Source organism: Electrona antarctica (assembly GCF_951216825.1).
Source record: "Electrona antarctica genome assembly, chromosome: 18".
Taxonomy (NCBI): Eukaryota; Metazoa; Chordata; class Actinopteri; order Myctophiformes; family Myctophidae; genus Electrona; species Electrona antarctica.
The window spans coordinates 26,841,842-26,863,137 of record NC_136799.1 but is presented as its reverse complement, the minus strand read 5'-3'; the positions used below and the strand labels follow the sequence as shown (position 1 = coordinate 26,863,137).

Below are 21,296 nucleotides of genomic sequence, written 5' to 3'. Positions count from 1 at the left end.
CAATAGAACAATATCAACAAAGACACCAAATTACCAGTACACTATAATAAGAATGGTACTGTAAAATAAAGCGAATTATTTAAAAAAAAAAAACTTATATATATATATACACATACATATCTATCTATATTCTCTCCTCCTTTGGAAACATTTATGGCTCCTGTGTGCTTCAAAGTGGCCAGCAAAACAACAAACATCAGAAATGAGCAATGAGCTTGTTCTGGAAGTTATAATGGGCGTTTTGAGCTTTAAGTTGAATTCTGATGGGAGGCAAAGCTTTTGTCATGTGACCACCAAAAATCAGCTGACTTCCTCTGTCGGAGCAGTCAGGTGACTCGGCAGCTGGTTCCTAAGGTTATAGCTTGTCAGGTGACCCTGAGCACTCCAGCTGTAGGGGTGAGGGTTGGAGGAGGAGAGGGGGGGTGAGGGTTGGAGGAGGAGAGGGAGGCGGAGAAAGAGGAAGCAGTGCAGAAAACATTAAGGGACAGAAGAGGACAGCTTACCTTTGACAGGTCCGATGTATATTATCTCAGAGGCTAAGATGGAAGGAGAGAAAGAAAGAAAGACAGGGAAGGAGTAAAGAAAAGCAATGGAAGAAAGATGAAGGGGGAAGGGAAGAGAAGAGAAGAGAAGAGAAGAGAAGAGAAGAGAATACAGGAAAATAGAAGAACGAGGTGCAATGTTTCCACGGCCAGCAACTGCCAGCCTCGGATGACTCAGTTTGCCCAATCGTGGCTCCATCATTTCCATGCACCCATTCATATCCATTCAAACCCAACGTGGCTGATTACAAACCCAGGCAGGGCAGGGTGTTGGTCAATGTGACCTACTCCTGCATGTATACACTGCAGCACAGATGTGCACTGCTGGATATCCAAGGGATGTCATTCTCCATACTGACAGACGGGCTAATTATTTATAAAAGACGCAGTAGAAGTGACAGGCGAAGTGGGACGGAGTGGTCTGACAACATAGTCTCGACTCATAGGAACAGCTGAGATTAGTAACCAACATGGCATTCAAACTCAAAACGAGCAGTACTGTAAAGATTTAAGTATCGTTCTGTTGCACACAGGACTGGCATTTCTAAAATGACCCACCTAAAGACGGAGGTTGTGGTTTTGGAACTAAAAAATGGCACAGCCTGGAGTCTAAGAAAAGTGATAATGCCCAGCAGCGCACATGGTCAGACATTTGCTAAATAGCGCAACGTTTCCGTCAAAGACCATGTTCGAAGAAACGTCTTTGATTAGATTACTTTACCTACGCATCTGTCACTAAGACATTTATTCAGGTGTGCAAAAGACATACGTTTCCATATAACAAAAAAAAAATCACACCCGTGTGAAGTGGCGCTCTTATCATTGTACATCATCCATTCATTGTCTACTCTCCACCAGGCCGAAGGCATGGGGAGAGAGTATGTTTTGCACTCCGTCCGTGTGTGTGTCCGTCCGTGTGTGTGTGTCCTTCCGTCCGTCCGTTACCAGCTAATCTCCGGCACCGTTAACCCGGTCGATGCCAAACTTTGCACACACGCTCCCTGGATGCCAACGATGAACCTCTGCCCCACATTTTCCAGAACGGCCTGTTATAGCGCCACCATGAGGCAGCTTTTCACATGTTTTACCTAAAACTGCACCGATCTGCGTGAAACGTTGCATGCACACTCCCTAGAGGCCAAGGACAAACCGTTGACCTGCATTTTCCGCATCTGCCTTTTATAGCGCCACCAGGAGGCCGACTTTTGTAAAACACATTTTTTGATATTACTCCTCCAGATTCTGTCCAAAAATCTCACAAATCGTTACACACTATCTCTATGGTCATGTGCTCAAGTCGGATCTGTCCGATATTTCATATTCCATCCTAATTGGCTATAATTAGCTTTCACAGTTTGCCCCGTTTTGAACAAAAGCCTCAAATCATGAACGCAGCATGCAATTTACGTGAAATCTTTCACACATTTTCTTACTAGGCTGAGGAATATATCCCACCCTTTTCACATTGGCCTGTTATAGCGCCACCAACAGGTTGATTTTTGCAAAACACATTTTTGGAACAAAATGCCTAAAAAACATGTTTATATTAATCCTAAACATTTTGCCAAACATCTCACACAGTCCTATCCTCCCGGTGGAGACCTGTGCCCAGAAGGGCACTTTTTCTAGTTGTCAATGAATTTGTGTAGGACAAAAATAGCCGATTTGCTTGTCCAGATACGACGTAAATTCTCCATTCATTGTCAATTTAATGTTTGTGTAAGATGAAAATATACACTATAGCTGAATATAGGAGGGGCTCAAAAATATAAAATCTACAAGTAGAGAGGAAAAACGGAGATTTAGGAGCGGACAAACATGACGAGGAGGACTGCAATAATATGGTCTGCCTCTGGGTCTCTGTGGGGTGGAGTGTAGAGGTACAAACAGCAGCAGTGAGATTAGTGGTTCTGGTTGATCAGGCAGTGAGCTGATTGCGTCGCTGCCTGTCTGTACAGCCTGGCCCTTGTGATTCCTATCAGGAGACCCGGGGTAAGAGGCCAGGCCCTTCACCACAGGGGGACGGAATAACTCTCTGCAACTTGACCATGAAATACAGTCTACTATAGCATGTGATTCATTGGGAGGGGGCGGTAGGATGTGTGACTGCATGTATGTATGCATGTGTTGTGTCGTGTGTGAGTCAGAGAAAAAGAGATAGGGAGAAGACGAGAGCGATAGGGAGAGTACAACATCGGTACAGGAAAACAGATTCTGCACATTCCTCTTGATGCTCTGTTCCTTTTCACCACCGTAACGTGACCACAATCACCCACAGAGAAGAAACCAGTGTATTTTTTCAAGCGGTGCACTGGGGGTGGCAGGAGTTCACTTCTAGACTGAGGGGAAGTGCATGCAGAGAGACCGTAATGAAACCCACCCTTGAGATGGAGAAGAGACAAAACACAGGGTGTGAATGTCGCGTGGTAACTCCTGAAATAAACATGGACTTTAACTCCTTCTGCTCTTGGCTCAGTGCAATATAGTTTTTAGCGAAACATTAGAGCAGTCCTATATAGTGTGTTTTCACATTATGTCGCTTGCAGTTCATTTGGGAGTGCACAAAAACAAATCCTAAGTGAAATCCTAAGTGTTCATTTATACATGTATAACTCTGAGAGGGTCCAGGACGGACCATTGTGGGTCCATATGGTTCAATTGGTTCACTCTCACTGTGCAGCTCTAAACAGAGGTCCGATAAAACTCCAGTCTGTGGGGAAAGGGTCGAGAACTTGTGCACAGGACGGAGAAGGGCAGGGCAGGGGAGGGGCAGCCACTCTCTACCAAACCAGACAATGAGCCCCATTCACATTGCCTTATAGAGTTAGCAAGTTACTGAGTGAGTGAGTGAGTGTCCCCTATAATGCTAACTCTAATGAGACAGCAACATGGCCTGTCCTGTCCTGCCGCTCTCTACTCACATGGCTGTAACCGTGTCATCACTGGTGCAGGGACGGAGGTAGGGAGGAGTGAGTATAGCTGTAGTTGTGTGTATCCTGGTTTGGGTTTAAAATGGCAGCGTGACCAACTATGTGTGGAATCTCAGCCATTCTTCGTCCACCCTGCCAAGGAGCGGAGAGAGCCAGGTCTGCAGCTCCACAGCAGCGGCCTCAAACTCACACATTCTTATTTGGTCACTAGTAGAAGACAGGGTGCAGCAATCTGCAGCTTTAGTGGTTACGAACCACAGGGGCAATTAGAAAAAAGAATCAGAGGAACCTGCTAGTCAACCTGTTGCAGACATTGACCCATGTAGACCTGAGGCAGATTTAAAAAAATCACGCCCGTGTGAAGTGAGGGGCGCTAATATATTAAAGTCTAACTAATGTTGATTAGGTTACGGTGATGTATGTATGTATGTTTGCTGAAAAATTGACATGAATAATTGAAAAATGATTCATGTGAAAGTGAAATATCCCTTTAACTCTGAATGTGTTATGGAAAAATCAATACAGAGGATTTCACAGAGTTGGATTAGCCAACCCTATCCATATATTGTGCTACTGTATAGTGATGCTCCTATCAGGTTTTTGGGGACCGATCCCGATCCTGATCACCGATTGGTTCTCTCATGATCGGCCGATACTGATCTTGTGCGTAAATACGTGTGTGAATATTTCCAAAATTATATGTAAAAAGTAAACCCACGTCAAAACTGTTCCTGTGTGTGGTGAGGAAGGGGAGAATGTTTAGGCCTGTCACAAAGATGCAGAATGATATTATACTATATATCTGAAGATCGGTTTCTCCAGATAGGGTAAATTGCCGATCACAGATCGAGTCATTTGGAGACCGATCGGCCGATCACAGAGTACTGTATATGGAGTTTTTGCTTTGGACGAATCCTATTCCCAGTGGTAGGAGGCGAAGGGATTCTCATGAGCAGAAGGAGCTCCAGGCCTCTGATATTACCTGATCCAGGGGTTAGCAGAGGACCGTCCATCTCCAGAGCCTGCTCCTCAGCTTCCTCCAGCTTTTTCTTCTTCTTCTTGGGATCACGAGGCTTACGCAGCAGTGACAGCTCCTCTGGGTGGCGAATATCTAGAGGGTGGGACGGCAGGGAGAGGGAGAGAGAGGGAGAGAGTCCGTCAAAGTTTTGATTTGTCACATAAACAGTACCTTGCACAGCAACAGTGTTAAGCCACCCTGACCCCAAGAGGAGCAGACGTGTCACTATATGTCAACAAAGTCATCATTTAGGATTCTTTCAACTACTAGCTTCAAATAAACCACAGTATCAAGGACCAAATGCACACACACAGTGTGGAATCTCTAACTGCAGTGAATAACGAGGTCAAGAAGGGAGAGAAAGGCAAAGACAGTAAAAGGCTAGGGAGGAGGAGAGCGAGATACTGAAAGAGAAAGAGGAGGGTAAAAATCATGAACAGCTGTGCACAAATCTAATACTGGCTATAAAGCCCAAATGGTAAATGGTCTTCATTTCTATAGCACCTTTATCGACAACGATGCTTTATGATGTGCATTACATTCACCCATTCACAGTCAGTCACACACTCGAGAGTGGCGAAAACGATGCAAGAGCAAATGGCTCATCAGAAGCAGTAAAGGGACAGACAAAACATTATGGAGTTGTCACTGTCACGCCATCAGTGGCAAACTAGTCTCGGTGCCCGCAGGCGTTTTGTTTTCAGGTCTAAATGGGTTAAGAGGTTCAGAGTTCAGACCTGAAAACAGTGTTTGATAACTATCATTATATAATGCCCTAGTGGCACTAACACTGCCCATGTCAAAACACCACCAAATCCTTTGACAGACAGGTGAGATGCGACAACTACAGTAAACTGTAATCTGCTACACACAGTGTAAGCACTATAATATGCAGTCCGATACACACACCAGGTTTCATAGTATGTATTCCTCACTCCTCCCTCTGAGGCTAGGAAGCCAAGGAGGCAAGGAAGCTGAGGAGTCAAGGATGGAAGGAGCCATCCCTCAGCAGCAGTAATGATGCGTTAGGACAGGGAATGAAGGATCCATCCCTCAGTGACAGTAATGACGCTTTAGGACAGGGTTTTGGGCGGCTGCGAGGCAGTGGGTGAGGCTGCCAGAATGTGTCCGCACAGACAGATGAGCAGAGTCGAAAAGCACAGCTGGGCCTTTCGGCTGGATTCACTCTCTTTTGGAATTCCATTCTACCAATCAGGGAGGTGGCTGATATTTGAGAAAGTTTATTTCACTGCACTCACTTTTGTCATCTACAGAGAAGAGGCCATTCAAATTTGATCATGCAAGGTCAATTTCCAACAGATATGGAACGGTGAGAGAGATGGCAAGAAAGAGAGAGACATTTATCAAGAGAGAACGAGAAAAAGCAGAGGAGTCTGAATCCTAAGGAGGAGACAGGACTTCTTGGCTTGGCGAGAATTGCTTGTTTAGTTTGTGTAACTAAAGCAAAAGCATTCCAGAGGTTTTAAGGACTACCAGATGGGCGCTCACACTCTCCCTCCTCCTCCTCCCTCTTTCCCACTCTCTCTATACTGACTGTAGCACAAGTGCTGTGCCCTTATACAGCCATGTGAGTGCAGGCGTTCAGCCTAGCTTTAGCCCCACGTTGGGCTGCGTGAACATGGGGCATGGCCAAGTGTTTGGGCTGTGTGCGTGAGCACATGTTTGTATTCCGCCAAGGCATTGCAGAGGCATGTGGCATTTTACTACAATGTCAAACATCCACGTCACTTTCATGACACATTCCTGTGATCTCAAGTCAATGCCACCTACACAATGAAATCCTGTGTTACAATATAACCCTATATAAATATAAGCCTTTGCGTGCAGAAATTGACCTGGAAATCTTATTTTCAACTGTGCTCACTGTGCTGGAATCTATAGGGCATACATCAATGATGCATCTAGTGAGGATGGCTTGGCTGATTACAGGATTTGAGGGTAGGGAATGGACGATATAATGTATTTTTGGGTGTGATACCAATGCCCATAATTGGTAAGTAAATTAACACCCTCTGCTAGATCTGACAATGATGATTCATAGTATTGTAGCTTTCCAGCATCATTCACTATCAAATAACCATCTCTCAAAGAAAATATATATAAACGCGTTTTCGGAGATAATGTTTTATGTTTTTCTAAGTCACATTCTCAATAATAACATTTGAATGGCAATCCTTTCAGTGCAATATTGGTAGAATAGACCAAATCGGTGATGGGACAATATTGCTGAATAACGTCATGCATAGTAAGATTCTCAGGTATTTTCAAAAATGAATTATTAGAAGAGTTAAATCTGATGCAGAGCAGACCAGATAAAACCCTGTTCTGAAAGTATTTATATTATTATAACAAATAAAATATAAAAGTTAAAATAAAAACGTCAACAGTCAAGAGTGGTCTGGTACATTTGCGGAGATATAAATCACATGCAAAATATGGCAATAATAACCTGGCTCACATACTAAAACCTGTGCTGAGGGGCAGAAGTTGAGACTAAGGCTCAGGGGTTTACAAAAGCTCATAGAAATGATTTCCATCAACACACATCACACCTACACAATTAGCCTTACTTGCAGAACATCTTCTATCTTCCATCTTCCAGAATTGTGGCAGTGGCCAGGCTTCCAGCCAAGGGAGAGGGGAGGGGATTGACTCAGTGCCAGCAATGGTTGCTTGGTCTAACTCCGTGGAACACATGATTCACTGGAGTGAGTATGACCCGACCACAGAGGAATCACAAACACCGTCATATTCTAATTTTATAACACCGTGGTTTACCATGTACAAAGACAGAGACCCTACATGGTGAGAAAAGTTAAGAAGAGGTGGTTTTATCGCCTCTCTCTATCAGATCACTTCATCAGCAGAGTTTGATTTTAAGCTGTGTGTACGGCTGTGAGTGTAATTGATCGGTCAATATCCTGGGGTGCTAAATCAAGATCTTGTTCTGAGGTGGATTGATTAACAATAAAAGGACCGACAAGTAACTCATCATCTACAACACGGGGTCTGTGTTCATGGGGAAATTGATGACAATGTAAATACTAATCCAAATAATACACTATTATTAGTACTAAAGGAGAGCTAGACGTCAGTATGAAGAACCAACATGACTCAGCAAAAAAAGTGGTACATTCTACTTTTAAGCCTAGCGAGTGTAAGAGCATCTCTTCCCCATTCCAACATTGTGATGAAATCCAATTTAAAAGAAAAATAATGATCTTCAATTTAGGAGTTAGCCAAAACCACACTTCTGTGTTATGAAAACAGTGGCCAAGACACTTGGGCCAGTCAAGCAGGCCACAGCGGGCGATGGTCCATAAATCAAGTGGACCACTGTGACGCAACGCCTATTACTGTAGCTTACAGCGATTTTTCTTTTGCTTATACTGCAGTCCCCTGTCGCTGCCAATCCTCACTGTTGGTCAGGGGAGGGCGTAGACCACCACTTGCCTCCTCTAATAGACGTGCAGCTCTTCTTTTCACCTGACAGCCAGGAGTTTCACCAGAAGAGCCTAACACGTGGAGGTTCATGACATATACCCACAAAACAATTGATCAGCTTTTTTTGCCGAAGAGATTTGGTGTAGAGGGAAAGATGGGGGAGGGGAGTAAGTACGAGTAGTAAGTAGTTCGTTTGAGAGTGAAAATGGACCTTTTGGCCTTCATCTTGGTTTATTTTTGCAACATTTACCCCATTTTACTATGTAGCCTTCTCAGCTGTCCTCCTTTCCCTTAACTTAAGCCCTATTTTATACTTTAGCTATTCAAAACTAGCCTGTCGTGAGCTTGTAGATCTGCAACTGTAATGCCCAAAATAGGGATGCACAAAATAGGGATGCCAGGGTGAAAGTGATTAAACAAGTCTTCTGAGCTTCATCTTTCCTCATTATCCCTGGCCTTTTTTGTCTTAAACTATTAGTCTCTCCTCTGTTGCCTCCAGGTACCGGTAACATCTTCTGCAAACTAATGGCACCACTGCCATGGCTCCTGTCCCCCTACAGTATCCTGGAAACGAGGGCATAGCAGGTCAGGACACAGGCAGAACATGGTGCATAACAGACAGGACACTGTGGTTAAGTGGAAGCAGTGTGACTGCCATTATCCATAAATTATGTTCATTTTTACTGCATCTTGGAGTGGAACTTTGTACACCTCAAGCTCCTAGGTCCACAGTGTCATGCGCTTGTCATTGGTGATGAAGACTGTGTGTTGTGTGTACTGTATGTTCCTTCCTGTGTGGATGTATATCTGTGAGGTTACACGCACATTAAATTGTGTTTGGTGAAATGAAGTGTCCAATTTGTCTAGACAGGTCAAGGTTGTCATGGCTAAATGTGACTCATTGACAGATGCATCTTTTAAAATGCCCTTTCCTTGATTTCCCCATTAAATGCCTTGCCTTTTATGCAAACAGATTTAATATTCTATTTAAACCATGATAACAGAAAAAAAATCTTTGGACTTTAAAAAAGCACACAAAAAGGAGGGGGGGGAAATACCTTAGAGGCAAAAAAAAATACGGTGCGTGATCTGAAGGCTGCCAATGGAAATCACAGTACAAAGTCAGAGTGTAACCGAGTGATCTTAGCCAGTACCAGTACAGTATATATTCTGTGGAGTCTTCACCCATTCCCAGCTGGCCCAGATGGGCCGTGTCTGTGTCAGGGGTGAGACTAAGCACAGCTGCAGTGGACATGGGAGAAGTACAGCAGAGATAATTGGTTTGATCCATCTAACTTACTGTAGAGCAGCAGGTACAGCAGGGACTGTACAGTAAGCTCTGCTCGTGTGTAGGAGATTCACTATCAGAGGTTCGGGGAAATGCATGAGAGATTGAGAAAAAGAGATGAGAAATAATTTGTGAATAATATATTAACACTGAATATATGTGTGTGCATACACAGAGCTCATGAAGTGTTATACTGTGTATATTTACAGGAGCGAGAAAGAGGAACTGCGACGAAGACGATGAAATAAGGTTGCCAACTCCCACACTGAAGGAGTGAACCTGGAATTTGTTTTGCACCAAGAAACGGCTTCTGCAAGACCAACTGCAGAGTCCAGAGTGAAAAGCCCCTTGAAATCAATCATCGAGGAAAGAGGAGAGAAGTTACTATCACAGCTGAGAGGAAACTCCCGTCTCCCGTCCTCTCTCTCTCCCTCTCCCTCCATCAGCCTCTTTTCCCAGTAGTATATCTCATCTCCTTCCTCTCTCCCCCTGTCTGGAGTGAAGGCCAGTTGGACAGTCTGTTCTGGCTCTCCATGCTCAGCAGCTCTCATGCCTGAGTTTTATTTAGTTGCTCGAGGGTGTCACAAATCGGAAAGAGACGACCTGCAAGCTCACAACCCATTACAGCGCAACACACTGTGAGTTTGTCGATCTTCTATTTTTGGTACACAACACCCGCGTGCAACTAAGTAAAAACCAGGCTGCTGGCCACTGTGGCCAGTCAGTGGGAAGCACACAGGAAAACGGTCTTAAGGTCCCTACACACCGGGCGCAATTTCTGATTTTTTAGCGGCTTTTCTCCATCAGTTTTCCGAAAAACGCGTCCAGTGTGCAACCACCTTTTATGTCAAGGGATAATGCAAAGATAAAGATGTGTAGAGTCGTAGACCTAACCCGACTCCGCCAGATTGCGGCAGTATTGTGTTCACAAGTTCCCTCCTCCTGCCTGGATCTGGTCTCTCTGAAGCAGAATCGATGAACCGGAAGCAGCGGGACAAAGATCTGATATCTCCATAATAGTTTTGAGTTGTAGTCTAGTTAGGTTGCGTTTATATTTGCGCTGTGGCAGCGCTTCAATACGTCATCAGTCTTGCGTTGATCCTGCCTCTAGCGGCCACATAACGCTCTGATCAGTATTTGATCGGAGTACATGGTCTCTGCCCAGTGGGACCAGATGGGAGCAGGAGGAGGAACTCATTGCTGCTGCCAGCTGGCGGAGTCAGGTTATCGTAGACCAGTTGGACAAAAATTTTTTATATGACATAGGTCCAAGTTAGTGTGGAGAATATTTCCTGCTAATCTGAGAATAAAAGTTATTCTTCCATTTGGTGACTGTGGGGGAGAGTAAAAGTGAGGTAAGTGCATTAGTGATGCAAGTTAGTAGTGATGCATTACACTACCATGGGCCTTCATCGCTACCGTAAGTCATGTTGCGACATCCCGGCATGCACTAAGTCAGCCAAAAGCAATTTGTCCTGAATTTCTGTGGAGCTAAGATAGATTTATTACAGAAGAGGTAGACACATTCCAAACTAGGACAGACCAAGAGCTGCGCAACGTGCTTCTACCCTGCACTACCTCCCCTTTTGAAAAATAATCTTTGTGTATTTATGTTCCACTGAATCTGCTATTTGTTCTTTTCATTTCATGGAACTGCATAGTTGGCCATTTCTGCCTTAAAAAAGGCCAATAAAAGCATGACCCCTTTTATTGGAGCTGCAAAATTCTGCCTTGTGGAAAGGTGCCAATGTGGGGGGGGGGGGGGGGGGGGGATCTTCACACCTGGATGTTCTACTTGAGACAGTGACTGGGGAGCAAGGGCAAAGGGGCAGAATCTGGAGCCAGCTAGGAAAAGTGGGTGTGTTACAGGGTCAAGGGGGGCTTTGTGCTCCACTGAGTGACCTTTCACATCTCTGACAGGGCGGCAGGGTACCAGTTGATAGAAAATATTGATAATGGACCTGTTGGACCTCTACTCAGCCACTCGGCCCATAGGAGGGGCACTTAATATGGGCACTTTAATATGGGCTGGAAGGTTGAAAAAGACAGTCAGCGATGGTGCAATCTGAGAACCCTTCGGCAAATCAAGGAAAAACAGCACCCTCTTTTCCTTTGAATTTATTGACGTGACTCAACAGTCACGTCTCGAGAGACTAGCGATGGTCAGAGAGAGAAAGAAAGATTGGGCACATGCATGTTGTATATAAATAGTTGTGCTTCTAGTGCAGTGTACATTTACAATTGTGTACCTCTAGTGCAGTGTACATGGACAGTTGTGTGCGTGTTGCGCAGTGTACATGTTTATCATGTGCACAGTTGTGTCTTGTGCACGTGTGTGGCTGAGTCAGAGTGATAATCTCTGCTTATTAAACAGCAGTAAGAACGATTGGTCTCTGGCTCCAACAGCACGTCAACAGACCCATTACTTACTGGACGTCCCATCAGAGGAGGCGACACCATCCACCAACAGTGTTTGTTTGATATGAGCATGCCAAATGAATGAAGGTTTTGAGCACAAAATCCATGCTCCATTCTATGGTCTTCTCCTTCCCTTCAGGGGGCCGCCACAGCGAATCATCTGCCTCCATCTCACCCTGTCCTCTACCTCCTCTGTTCTCACACCAACTAACTTCATGTCCTCTTTCACTACATCTATAAATCTTCTCTTTGGTCTTCCTGCCTGGCAGTTCCACTTCCAACCTCAACATCCTTCTAGTACCAATATACTCACTATCCCTCCTCTGTACGTGTCCAAACCATCTCAGTCTGGCCTCTCTGGCTTTATCTCCAAAACATCCAACATGCACTGTCCCTCTGATATACTCATTCCTGATCCTATCCATCCTCCTTTCTATTGTCATACAGTATTTCACTCATAATTCACTCCTCACCCACTGGGAATCAGGCACAGCCTGAGTGACCTTTCTTAACATCCTATATCGTCCTATACAAGTCACGCATGTTACTGTACTTACTGAAGGTTTTGCAGATGTCAGAGACTGCCTTGAAGACTCGGTCAGAGAAGTTCACCTTGACCTTCATGTGCTTCATGTTGGGAAGCTGCAGACGCAGGAGCTTGTGCTGAGGTGTGAACAGGAGCCTGGCATCGGCTTGGATGCCATACTTGTCCAAGGTCCAGTGTGTTTTCAGCAGCCATGTTTTCTTCTTCTCCCACCACAGAGCATGGTCTGACCAGTCCTTCTTCACATCTAGGAGGTGGAGACAAGAGTACAGTGGTTATCATTGCATCATTGCACCATGTTATCATTGGTTATATGCTTGATGCCGACTGGGGGCGTTCAAGTTTGGAAGATACAAGTCCTGAGTTGATGGGGGGCCTACAATGATGCCATCTGTGGTTTTCATTGTTTTATCAACATTAGGACACCAACAATTCATAATTAATTTGGCTAAAACATGGGTAGCATTCTACTATGCTGCCACAAAAATGTGGCATTACCTAGCAAAAGACATAAGATAAAGGTTCTCGAGTCGCTACCCAAAACTAAACTAAAAGAACATAGAAGAGTTAAAGAACATAGTTTAACTCCTTGACCTTGGACACCTGGATAGCACAATCCTATATTTATTATAATATCATGTTGATATAATAATAAGTATTAAATTAATCAATTCAGTGTCACATCATGGAGCCCAGAACACTTACCTGGCTCCTGTTATGTTTGATCCAGATTGATTATAAATCAATGCTGATTGCTATTCATATATGCCAATACCAAGCTACTGCCAACGGGCTTTAACACGCTGGAATGTAGAGACAATGAACGTGTAAGCAGAGCCCTCTAGAAGTGTCATGCTACATTATAGTGACCTGACATCACCAATATGTCCCTCCCGGGCAGGGGGTCACGTTCGAGGAGGGGATTCCATAGAGTTCCTGGCGTATTTGAGAGTGTGTGCGAAACAGAAGGAGGTACAAGGGGGTAAAGTCAAAGTGAGGAGGTGGGGGGGGGGGGGGGGGGGGGGAGGACTGAGAGAGTGTGAAAGAGGTTACTGTTTGCGTGACACGGCAGGGATATCAGGTTCATACATCCCTCTTTGTTCTACAGTCAAGCCATGATCCCTCTAAAGCAGAGACATGCCACCCAAAACCCAACTCCGCTCCCAGTGCTCCGCTTGGTAAGGGCTCAACACAATGGGGATGGACCTGGGGTCTCAGCGTGTGCATGTGCGTCTGTATGTCCAACTTCAGAAGGAAGGTGAAAACCGCAGGGATTTGAGGAACTCAAAGCAGCTGTTTTGTAGATCACCTTGCGCTGACTTCTATAAATGCAGTATTGCAGTGGGCTGTGTACTTAGGTTCAGCTGCTTTGATCTATGAATTCCATCAAAGCCTACAGGATGAGCAGAAAATGCTTAAATCCCCTGCCTTACGAGAGACCGAGTGTTCCTTTAGACCCATTATCAGGCAGCACGTGTCTTTGATGATGCATATCTATTGATCCGACTAATGGCAAACATTCAGCTCAATATCTTAAGATTGGCGTCGAAACAATAAATACACAGTGAAAACAAAATAGCAGGTCATGGGTCTCAAAGTCATTCACTAGATTTATCATTTTTAGAATCTGAGACTGAAAACATTTGAGAAACCCTAGCCATGTTTGATTATTGAGCAAAGGACATTAGTGTTTGTGTGTATATGAGTGGTATCACTGTCTGGTATGCAATAAGTTAGTATGCAAGTATGTGGCACCAGGAATCAGTACTGTACTCCACCTATTACACTACATAACACTAGTCATACATAGTACATGTTAAATTAATAGTAATAGTTTGTTACTGAACAGAATAACTGAAAATGTGAGTCAGATTGCATATTTCTGTGTATTACTACTAGATGCTCTCCTGAATAGTGATGTCATTACTCAGGCATTCATCCAGGAAGGCACTTCCTTAAGCCGTGTCCAGTTTCCTCCACCCACACACCCCCTTCATCACCTCTACCCCCCTCTATGCAGTCTCAATCTAGCTTCCCTCTGTCTGTCTGTCTGTCTCTCTCTCTCATTGCAAGCACTGAGTCACTGTGTCTGGATACTGACGCAGGTTTGCTCAGTCATTCTTTCCTGGGAGAAGTCCCCTAGTCTAAATGGTTTCAAATTCTGTATTACTCTGTTTATTGTGTGTTTACTGGAACTGCGTATTCCGGATACTAGCTCATGTCCCTGGTCGTGATACTAGCTCATGTCCCTGGTCGTGCTCAGGATACTAGCTCATGTCCCTGGTCGTGCTCAGGATACTAGCTCATGTCCCTGGTCGATACTAGCTCATGTCCCTGGTCGTGCTCAGGATACTAGCTCATGTCCCTGGTCAATACTAGCTCATGTCCCTGGTCGTGCTCAGGTCATACTAGCTCATGTCCCTGGTCGTGCTCAGGTCATACTACCTCATGTCCCTGGTCGTGCTCAGGATACTAGCTCATGTCCCTGGTCGTGCTCAGGATACTAGCTCATGTCCCTGGTCGTGCTCAGGATACTAGCTCATGTCCCTGGTCGTGCTCAGGATACTAGCTCATGTCCCTGGTCGTGCTCAGGATACTAGCTCATGTCCCTGGCCGTGCTCAGGATACTAGCTCATGTCCCTGGCCGTGCTCAGGATACTAGCTCATGTCCCTGGTCGTGCTCAGGATACTAGCTCATGTCCCTGGTCGTGCTCAGGATACTAGCTCATGTCCCTGGTCGTGCTCAGGATACTAGCTCATGTCCCTGGTCGTGCTCAGGATACTAGCTCATGTCCCTGGTCGTGCTCAGGTCATACTAGCTCATGTCCCTGGTCGTGCTCAGGTCATACTAGCTCATGTCCCTGGTCGTGCTCAGGATGAGGTGTGTTATATCCCTTCATAACCGCATCACAAACATCACCATATGTATATTTTAAGTTTTTTAAAAGAACAATACCACACACTACCACAGGAAAATATCCCAAAATTCAACAAGAAACAGGAAACGGTGTAACATGGCATAGTGGCATAGCAGTGGACCCTGGCTTTAACAGCATATTCACTTTGATAATAATTGTAACCATATCACAGCAACTATAACTATAACTGTACTCTGTCGAGTGCCTACTTGCGCAGAGCGTGCAATTACTGTCGACCGCTACGAACTTTCAAATCTTAGCCTCTCTGTAAAACATTGACTGTAAGTCGGGTTATAACTGGCCGTTAATGGTGACGTAATTACGATATGTTTCAATATTGGTTAGCTAACAGGTAACGTATGTATGTATATGTAAGTTGAAAAGTACTATACTGTGGTCGGATGGGTTTCTTATGCGTATGCCGTGCCGTGATATACAGTATATAGTGATTTTGAGTGTGACGTAATGAAGATATATCAATGCCGGGATATAACTGGCTATCGATGGTGATGTAATAAAGATAGGTTTCAGATTACATACATGTATACATAGAGACATTACCTTTAATCCACCCGACACTGAAACATATCATTATTAAGTCACCATCGAAAGCCAGTTATACCCCGGCATTGATACATATCTTCATTACGTCACTCTCAAAATCAGTATATATACACCACGGCATACGCATGAAAAAGACCGCATGACCACCTTACTTGCGCGCTCTGCTTGCGCAAGTAACAAGTAATAACCAATATAGCAGGGGTATTCAACTAGATTAGGTTGGGGGCCACAACTGTAGAATGATTGTGTGTGGAGGGCCGCACAGCGTGCGTGCGAAGCGTGACATTTTTTGGATTCTACAAATGCATTTTGTGTTCAAACACAAAGATTTATGTAGGCTAATACATTTGTGCACCGTATGAGCACAGGGTGATATGTCTATACAATACAAGTATATGCTATACCTTAGAATAGACCTATTTGACAGAACGAGCGTCAACGAGCACTAGCTACACACACACACACACACACACACACACACACACACACACACACACACACACACACACACACACACACACACACACACACACACACACACACACACACACACACACACACACACACACACACACACACACACACACACACACACACACACACACACACACACACACACACACACACACACACACACACACACACACACACACACACACACACACACACAGGAGTCTGTCTAATTTCTCTCCAAAAGCCTTGAATATGATAGAAAATAATTTAGGATTACTGTCATGATAATATAGCACTTTATATATCGCACACATCATACCTGTAACTTTCTCTTAAAAAAGACGTTTTTTTAATTTTGTATTATTCCAAGGGCCAATAGGGGGCACTCCGCGGGCCGCATTTGAATAGCCCTGCAATATAGCATATAGGCCTACAAGTGCCGACTCTCAGTAGTTGGAATATTGGGACAATATTGTAAGCCATGAAGTCAACCTCATTGAGGAAAATATACCAACCTCTTGTTTCAATGCTGGAAATCTTTCACCACCACTGGTCCTGGTTATACAGAGAAGGACAAAACTTCTGGGACAATCTTGAAAACCTCTTACTCTGAAGCCAAACCAACTAACTGGATTCAAGGATGCTACAAAAACTATCTAGCTACAGTATCAGGCCAACTAGATAGGGCCGGGGCCCGGGGGATAGCACACAAGACACTTGTCAATGTACAATAATCTGACACTTTTAATGAAAGGCATGGAAAACTATATTAAAGACAGCATGCTGATCTGGAATGTCACCTCATGTTGACCTCTTGCTAGCTGTCAATCAACCACAGGGTGCCATGGTAACTCTGATAGCCTTCCGTTTCCATGTCCTACTATTGTTTTCCCTGACCTCAACATAAATAGGGGCATCCATAAGCGTTGACGATCTCCTGCTGATCCCTTCTGATGCCGAAATGAATAGGGTGATGAATGACTGAAAGTCTCCCTAGGAGAAGTAAACAAGCAAAGCAAACCAAAGCTCTGCAGGGGAAGATAGAGACCAGGCGATTAGCCTACACTTTGGATTAGGACAGAGGAACGTTTCAAAGAAAGAAAGAAAGAGCAGCATCTAAATTCAGATGCCATTGTGAAGTGCTAGGATGAAGATAATGAGTTGTTTGTCAAGCTGTTAGCTTAAGAGTGTTGGGGCAAACACTTGGCATCTGACTGACAACATTCCTGGCTTTCTTCTGAGGAATGTGTGTGTGTGTGTGTGTGTGTGTGTGTGTGTGTGTGTGTGTGTGTGTGTGTGTGTGTGTGTGTGTGTGTGTGTGTGTGTGGCAACAGCATGGGGTCTAGCTGTCAACAGTTCATTCTGATGTCTCAGCTGTGCAGAGTACAACTTCATTGCTTCCATCACAGAAACTGCTCCCCAAAGTGTAAGCCATTATCGAAGGCCGAAATAATGAGAGGGGAGCATGGGGAGGAAAATTGAAAATAGACCCAAGCATATTTTCATAGCGCTCTCCTCACAGTTTTTCCTCTTACAAGCCAGTCATTTATGGTGTCTGAGAGTGTTGCGGTGCAGCTACTCAAGATTTAACTTTTGGCAGCTGGTGTCCTGACCAGACCACAGTCCACATTATAGTCCTATAGGAGCTTCTGTATATGCGCATGATGTGTGACCAACACAAACAAGGCCACGCACGCACACACACACCCCCCTCCATGTCTCACCACTCTGCCAACAACCTTTTCCCTTCTGTGGTTCTCCCCTGCCCATCGCCAAACCTCACTGGCTGTGGTCCTCCAAATGTGCTTCGTTGTGACATCAGGCAATTGCCTGACAATGTGATTGGATGACTGCTGCTCTGCTGGCCATCCGTTGGTTTCGTTCAATAACAGGCTGGTAATTCAATCTGCAGAGTAGGAGGGACAGAGGGCCTATGGCATCTCCCAGCTAAAAATACAGCCTGCCAGGACTGACGTAATGCACCATCCAGATGAGGCCAGGGCCTAAGTAATTGGGTGCATTAAATGCGGACCCACAGTCCTTCAGTAGGTGTGTGTGTGTGTGTGTGTGTGTGTGTGTGTGTGTACGCATGTGTATGTTAGGGGCTAGAGATGGAAAGAAGAGGGGAGGGGAAGGGAGAAGGAAATCATATTTTATGACCTCTGTGGGCATGTGAAAGAGGAGATGAAGATTGTGTGTGGGTGGGTTTGTGTGTGGTGGGTTGTTACACATGCAATATCTGTCAAATGGGAAGGAGGGTATGTTTATCCATTCATTAGTTGCATTACCTCAGCTACGTTGGGGCGTGTGTGTGTGTGTGTGTGTACATGCGTGTTGTTCTAATGAGCAATATTAATCCATAAGTGCTGTCAAATGGAGTGCATTTCATTCACTATTATCCCCCGCAGCCATTAGCACAGCCTTGGATAACAGCTCCCATCCCAGTCCCCCTAGTCTGTACACCGTTTAGCACCACAGTAGAAACACTAACAGCCGTAATTGCCCCAACATCCTAAAAGTAACTACTACCGACTAACTACTACAAAAAGTACAGCTTTGTGGGAATGGTCAGGATGTACTACAGTGTGCATGTTGCTCTACCTCAGATGTAAAAAAAATTAAAAAAAATAAACTGCATAATCTGAAGTGAACCCTCTCCCTGCCTCGCTCCTTCCCTTACTCTCTCTCTCTCTCTGTCACCCTTCTTTCCTCTCTCTATCGTCCTTCCCATCCAAGCTGGAGTAGATGGAGTGTTTACATTAGCTGACAGCCATGTTTATGGAGGCCAGTCTGTGAGAGGAGGGGGGGGACGAGCGATGAGATGAGAGAGAAAATGAAGAAAAGGCGGGTTAAGGAAGAACACTGGAAGATGAGCAGAGGATGGAACTTTAACAGGTCGTAACGGCAAAGAGACAAAAATATGGTGAAGCGACACCATATATTATGAACCTAAAAAAAAAAAAAAAACACTAAATCTAATTATGAATGAAGAGAAAATATTTCTGACTAGACCGACGTGACAGTGCACTTTTGTGCAGAAATGACATGGCAACAAAACAAGAATGCTTAAACATCCCATCCAATTCCATGTCTACTGGCCCTGGGTGACCTTTGTTTTTGAACCACAAGGCTGTAGAACATCAACAACAGCTGTGATAGTTGACAGATGTCTGGAAGCAGGTTTTAGCAAAAACACTCCAAGCCTAATACATGAAGTATAACGGCTCTTCAATGTCTCTCTTTGAAGGATAAGTTAGTATTTTATTACAGTACATGTTTGACTCCGAAGCAGCAGTATAGCTGCAATATGAGGGTTATAACTTAAGGTTTTCACCCACCAGCTGATTAAATCAATCCTGCCCGCCCAGTGATTTGGATCATGCCGTTTCCGTGGCGATTTGTTTGTTGACGCTGTGAGGGCAGCAGTATGTTAACCATGTTTTTACACACAACAAAGACGGCGCCAGCTCCCTTTTGCTTTTCCATTCTCTCTCCATGTCAATGTCATACACATATAGTAGGCACATGTACATAACATGAAAGGGCAGCTCTTCCTAAATATACTTCTAGACTGCACAGGGTGAAGGCCGGCCCGGTATCGACAAGTGAAGATGCATTAGAGATTAGACAACTGTTGTTCATTGTCCTTAAATTAGATCTACTGGGAATGGCCAGCACGAAAACACTCACAGTTTGTTGCAACAGAAGGTAGATAATATCAAAACCAAGCCAATGTATGTTTTAAGACAAGCAATGACGGTATCTGTATGGCAGGTACAGGGTCACGCCAGGGTCTGAACAGATTGAAAGCTGATACAGTGCTTTCAATGGCACCCGACCGTGCTTGTACTGAAGACAATGACTGAAGCAACAAGTAGTCATGATGATAATACATTTATGTAGACAAGTGCTGTCTACATAACATGCTATAAGTCTGTTTAAAATGCTATCTAAGTCTACATAAAGTGCTATCTGGGGGGGAAATGATGCTCAGATAGTGTGTGAAGACGGTCATGTAGTGAATGGCCCAAAACATTGACTAGCATTAGCATTTATTCCAATTTCAGTGTCCAAAAACACCATGATAGTGCATGATCTAATTCTGGTAAAACTAGCCCTTTACATTATTCTTTCTGATCAGTAGTTATTGACTGCCCTGACCTGGCTAAGTTTTTTCCTTTATTCCGTTCCCGTCACGTCGCCTCCCTTGCACAGTTAAGTGCCTTCCATCGACAGGCCCACAGCTGAACAAGGTTAGCAAAGCCAAAGCTTATTTCAGTGCCTATTATACGGCTGTTCAGCTTCCTTCCAATAAGCGATCGAAGACCAACCAACCATTTATCATCCACAAAGACATTAAATATGCAAGATATACAGCCTTTCGACTCAAAACCTCCTGGGAGAGGAAGAATCTGAAACCTTTCAAGATCTAATTTTAGCTTATCCTGCATGTATGAAAAGGGACACTCACCCAGGTCACGGTGGCCTTTTAGGCTATGGGAAATGACCCAGGTCACGGTGGCCTTTTAGGCTATGGGAAATGAGAAACAGGAGTTCACCCTGGCTGTGACCTGTGTCACTGACACGCTAGTCTCTTGAGACAGAATTCAAAGGAAAAGAGGGCTCTGTTTTTCCTTTTTTTTGACGATGGGTTCTCAGATTGCTGACACGCGCGCACACACACACACGGTCAATGCTGTCAAAAGAGTCTGCCAAGGGACAGACCGACTTATTGATCCTGTCAATCTTGTGGGGCATACCATCTTACAGTCCTTCCCTCTGGGAAGCTCACCCATTCACACACAAAATATACTAAGAATACTTAGTTAACACAAACAGGAAACTGAGCTTGGAAGTCACTTTGGGTATTGTCCAGCTATAAGTGGTTCATAAAGTTGATCAAAATACACTCCACAGAATTAAATTGACAACCAAGAGAAATGACATAGCTGTGCATAAAGACAATACAGTTTTATGAAGCTGGACTGAAGGCCTCTCTGGTAAGTCTGTGTCATTTTGTATTTATTTCCCCAACCTGGGGAGAGCCCCAAACTGAGCTCATGCTTCCTTCAATGCATGAGGACAGCAGGCCTCTTCTTATCAACTGACAGGGGGGAGTTTCCCCAGTAGGATGTAACGCATGGAAAGAACACGTT

The 21,296-nt window shown here is 44.5% G+C and overlaps 1 protein-coding gene across 4 annotated transcripts in view; it reads right to left on the bottom strand.

Moving 5' to 3' along the window:
* fermt2 (FERM domain containing kindlin 2) overlaps nucleotides 1-21,296 on the bottom strand; it is a 51,987-nt gene that overhangs the window by 20,018 nt on the left and 10,673 nt on the right. For 2 of the 4 annotated variants that reach the window (XM_079528937.1, XM_079528938.1), the window contains exons 3-5: nucleotides 12,219-12,452; nucleotides 4,455-4,583; nucleotides 504-536 (exon numbers count right to left, since the gene is read on the bottom strand). In XM_079528937.1, the coding sequence (XP_079385063.1) occupies nucleotides 504-536; nucleotides 4,455-4,583; nucleotides 12,219-12,452 (396 nt within the window). The remainder of the gene's footprint in view (nucleotides 1-503; nucleotides 537-4,454; nucleotides 4,584-12,218; nucleotides 12,453-21,296) is intronic. The other 2 variants (XM_079528939.1, XM_079528940.1) reach the window with 1 other exon arrangement.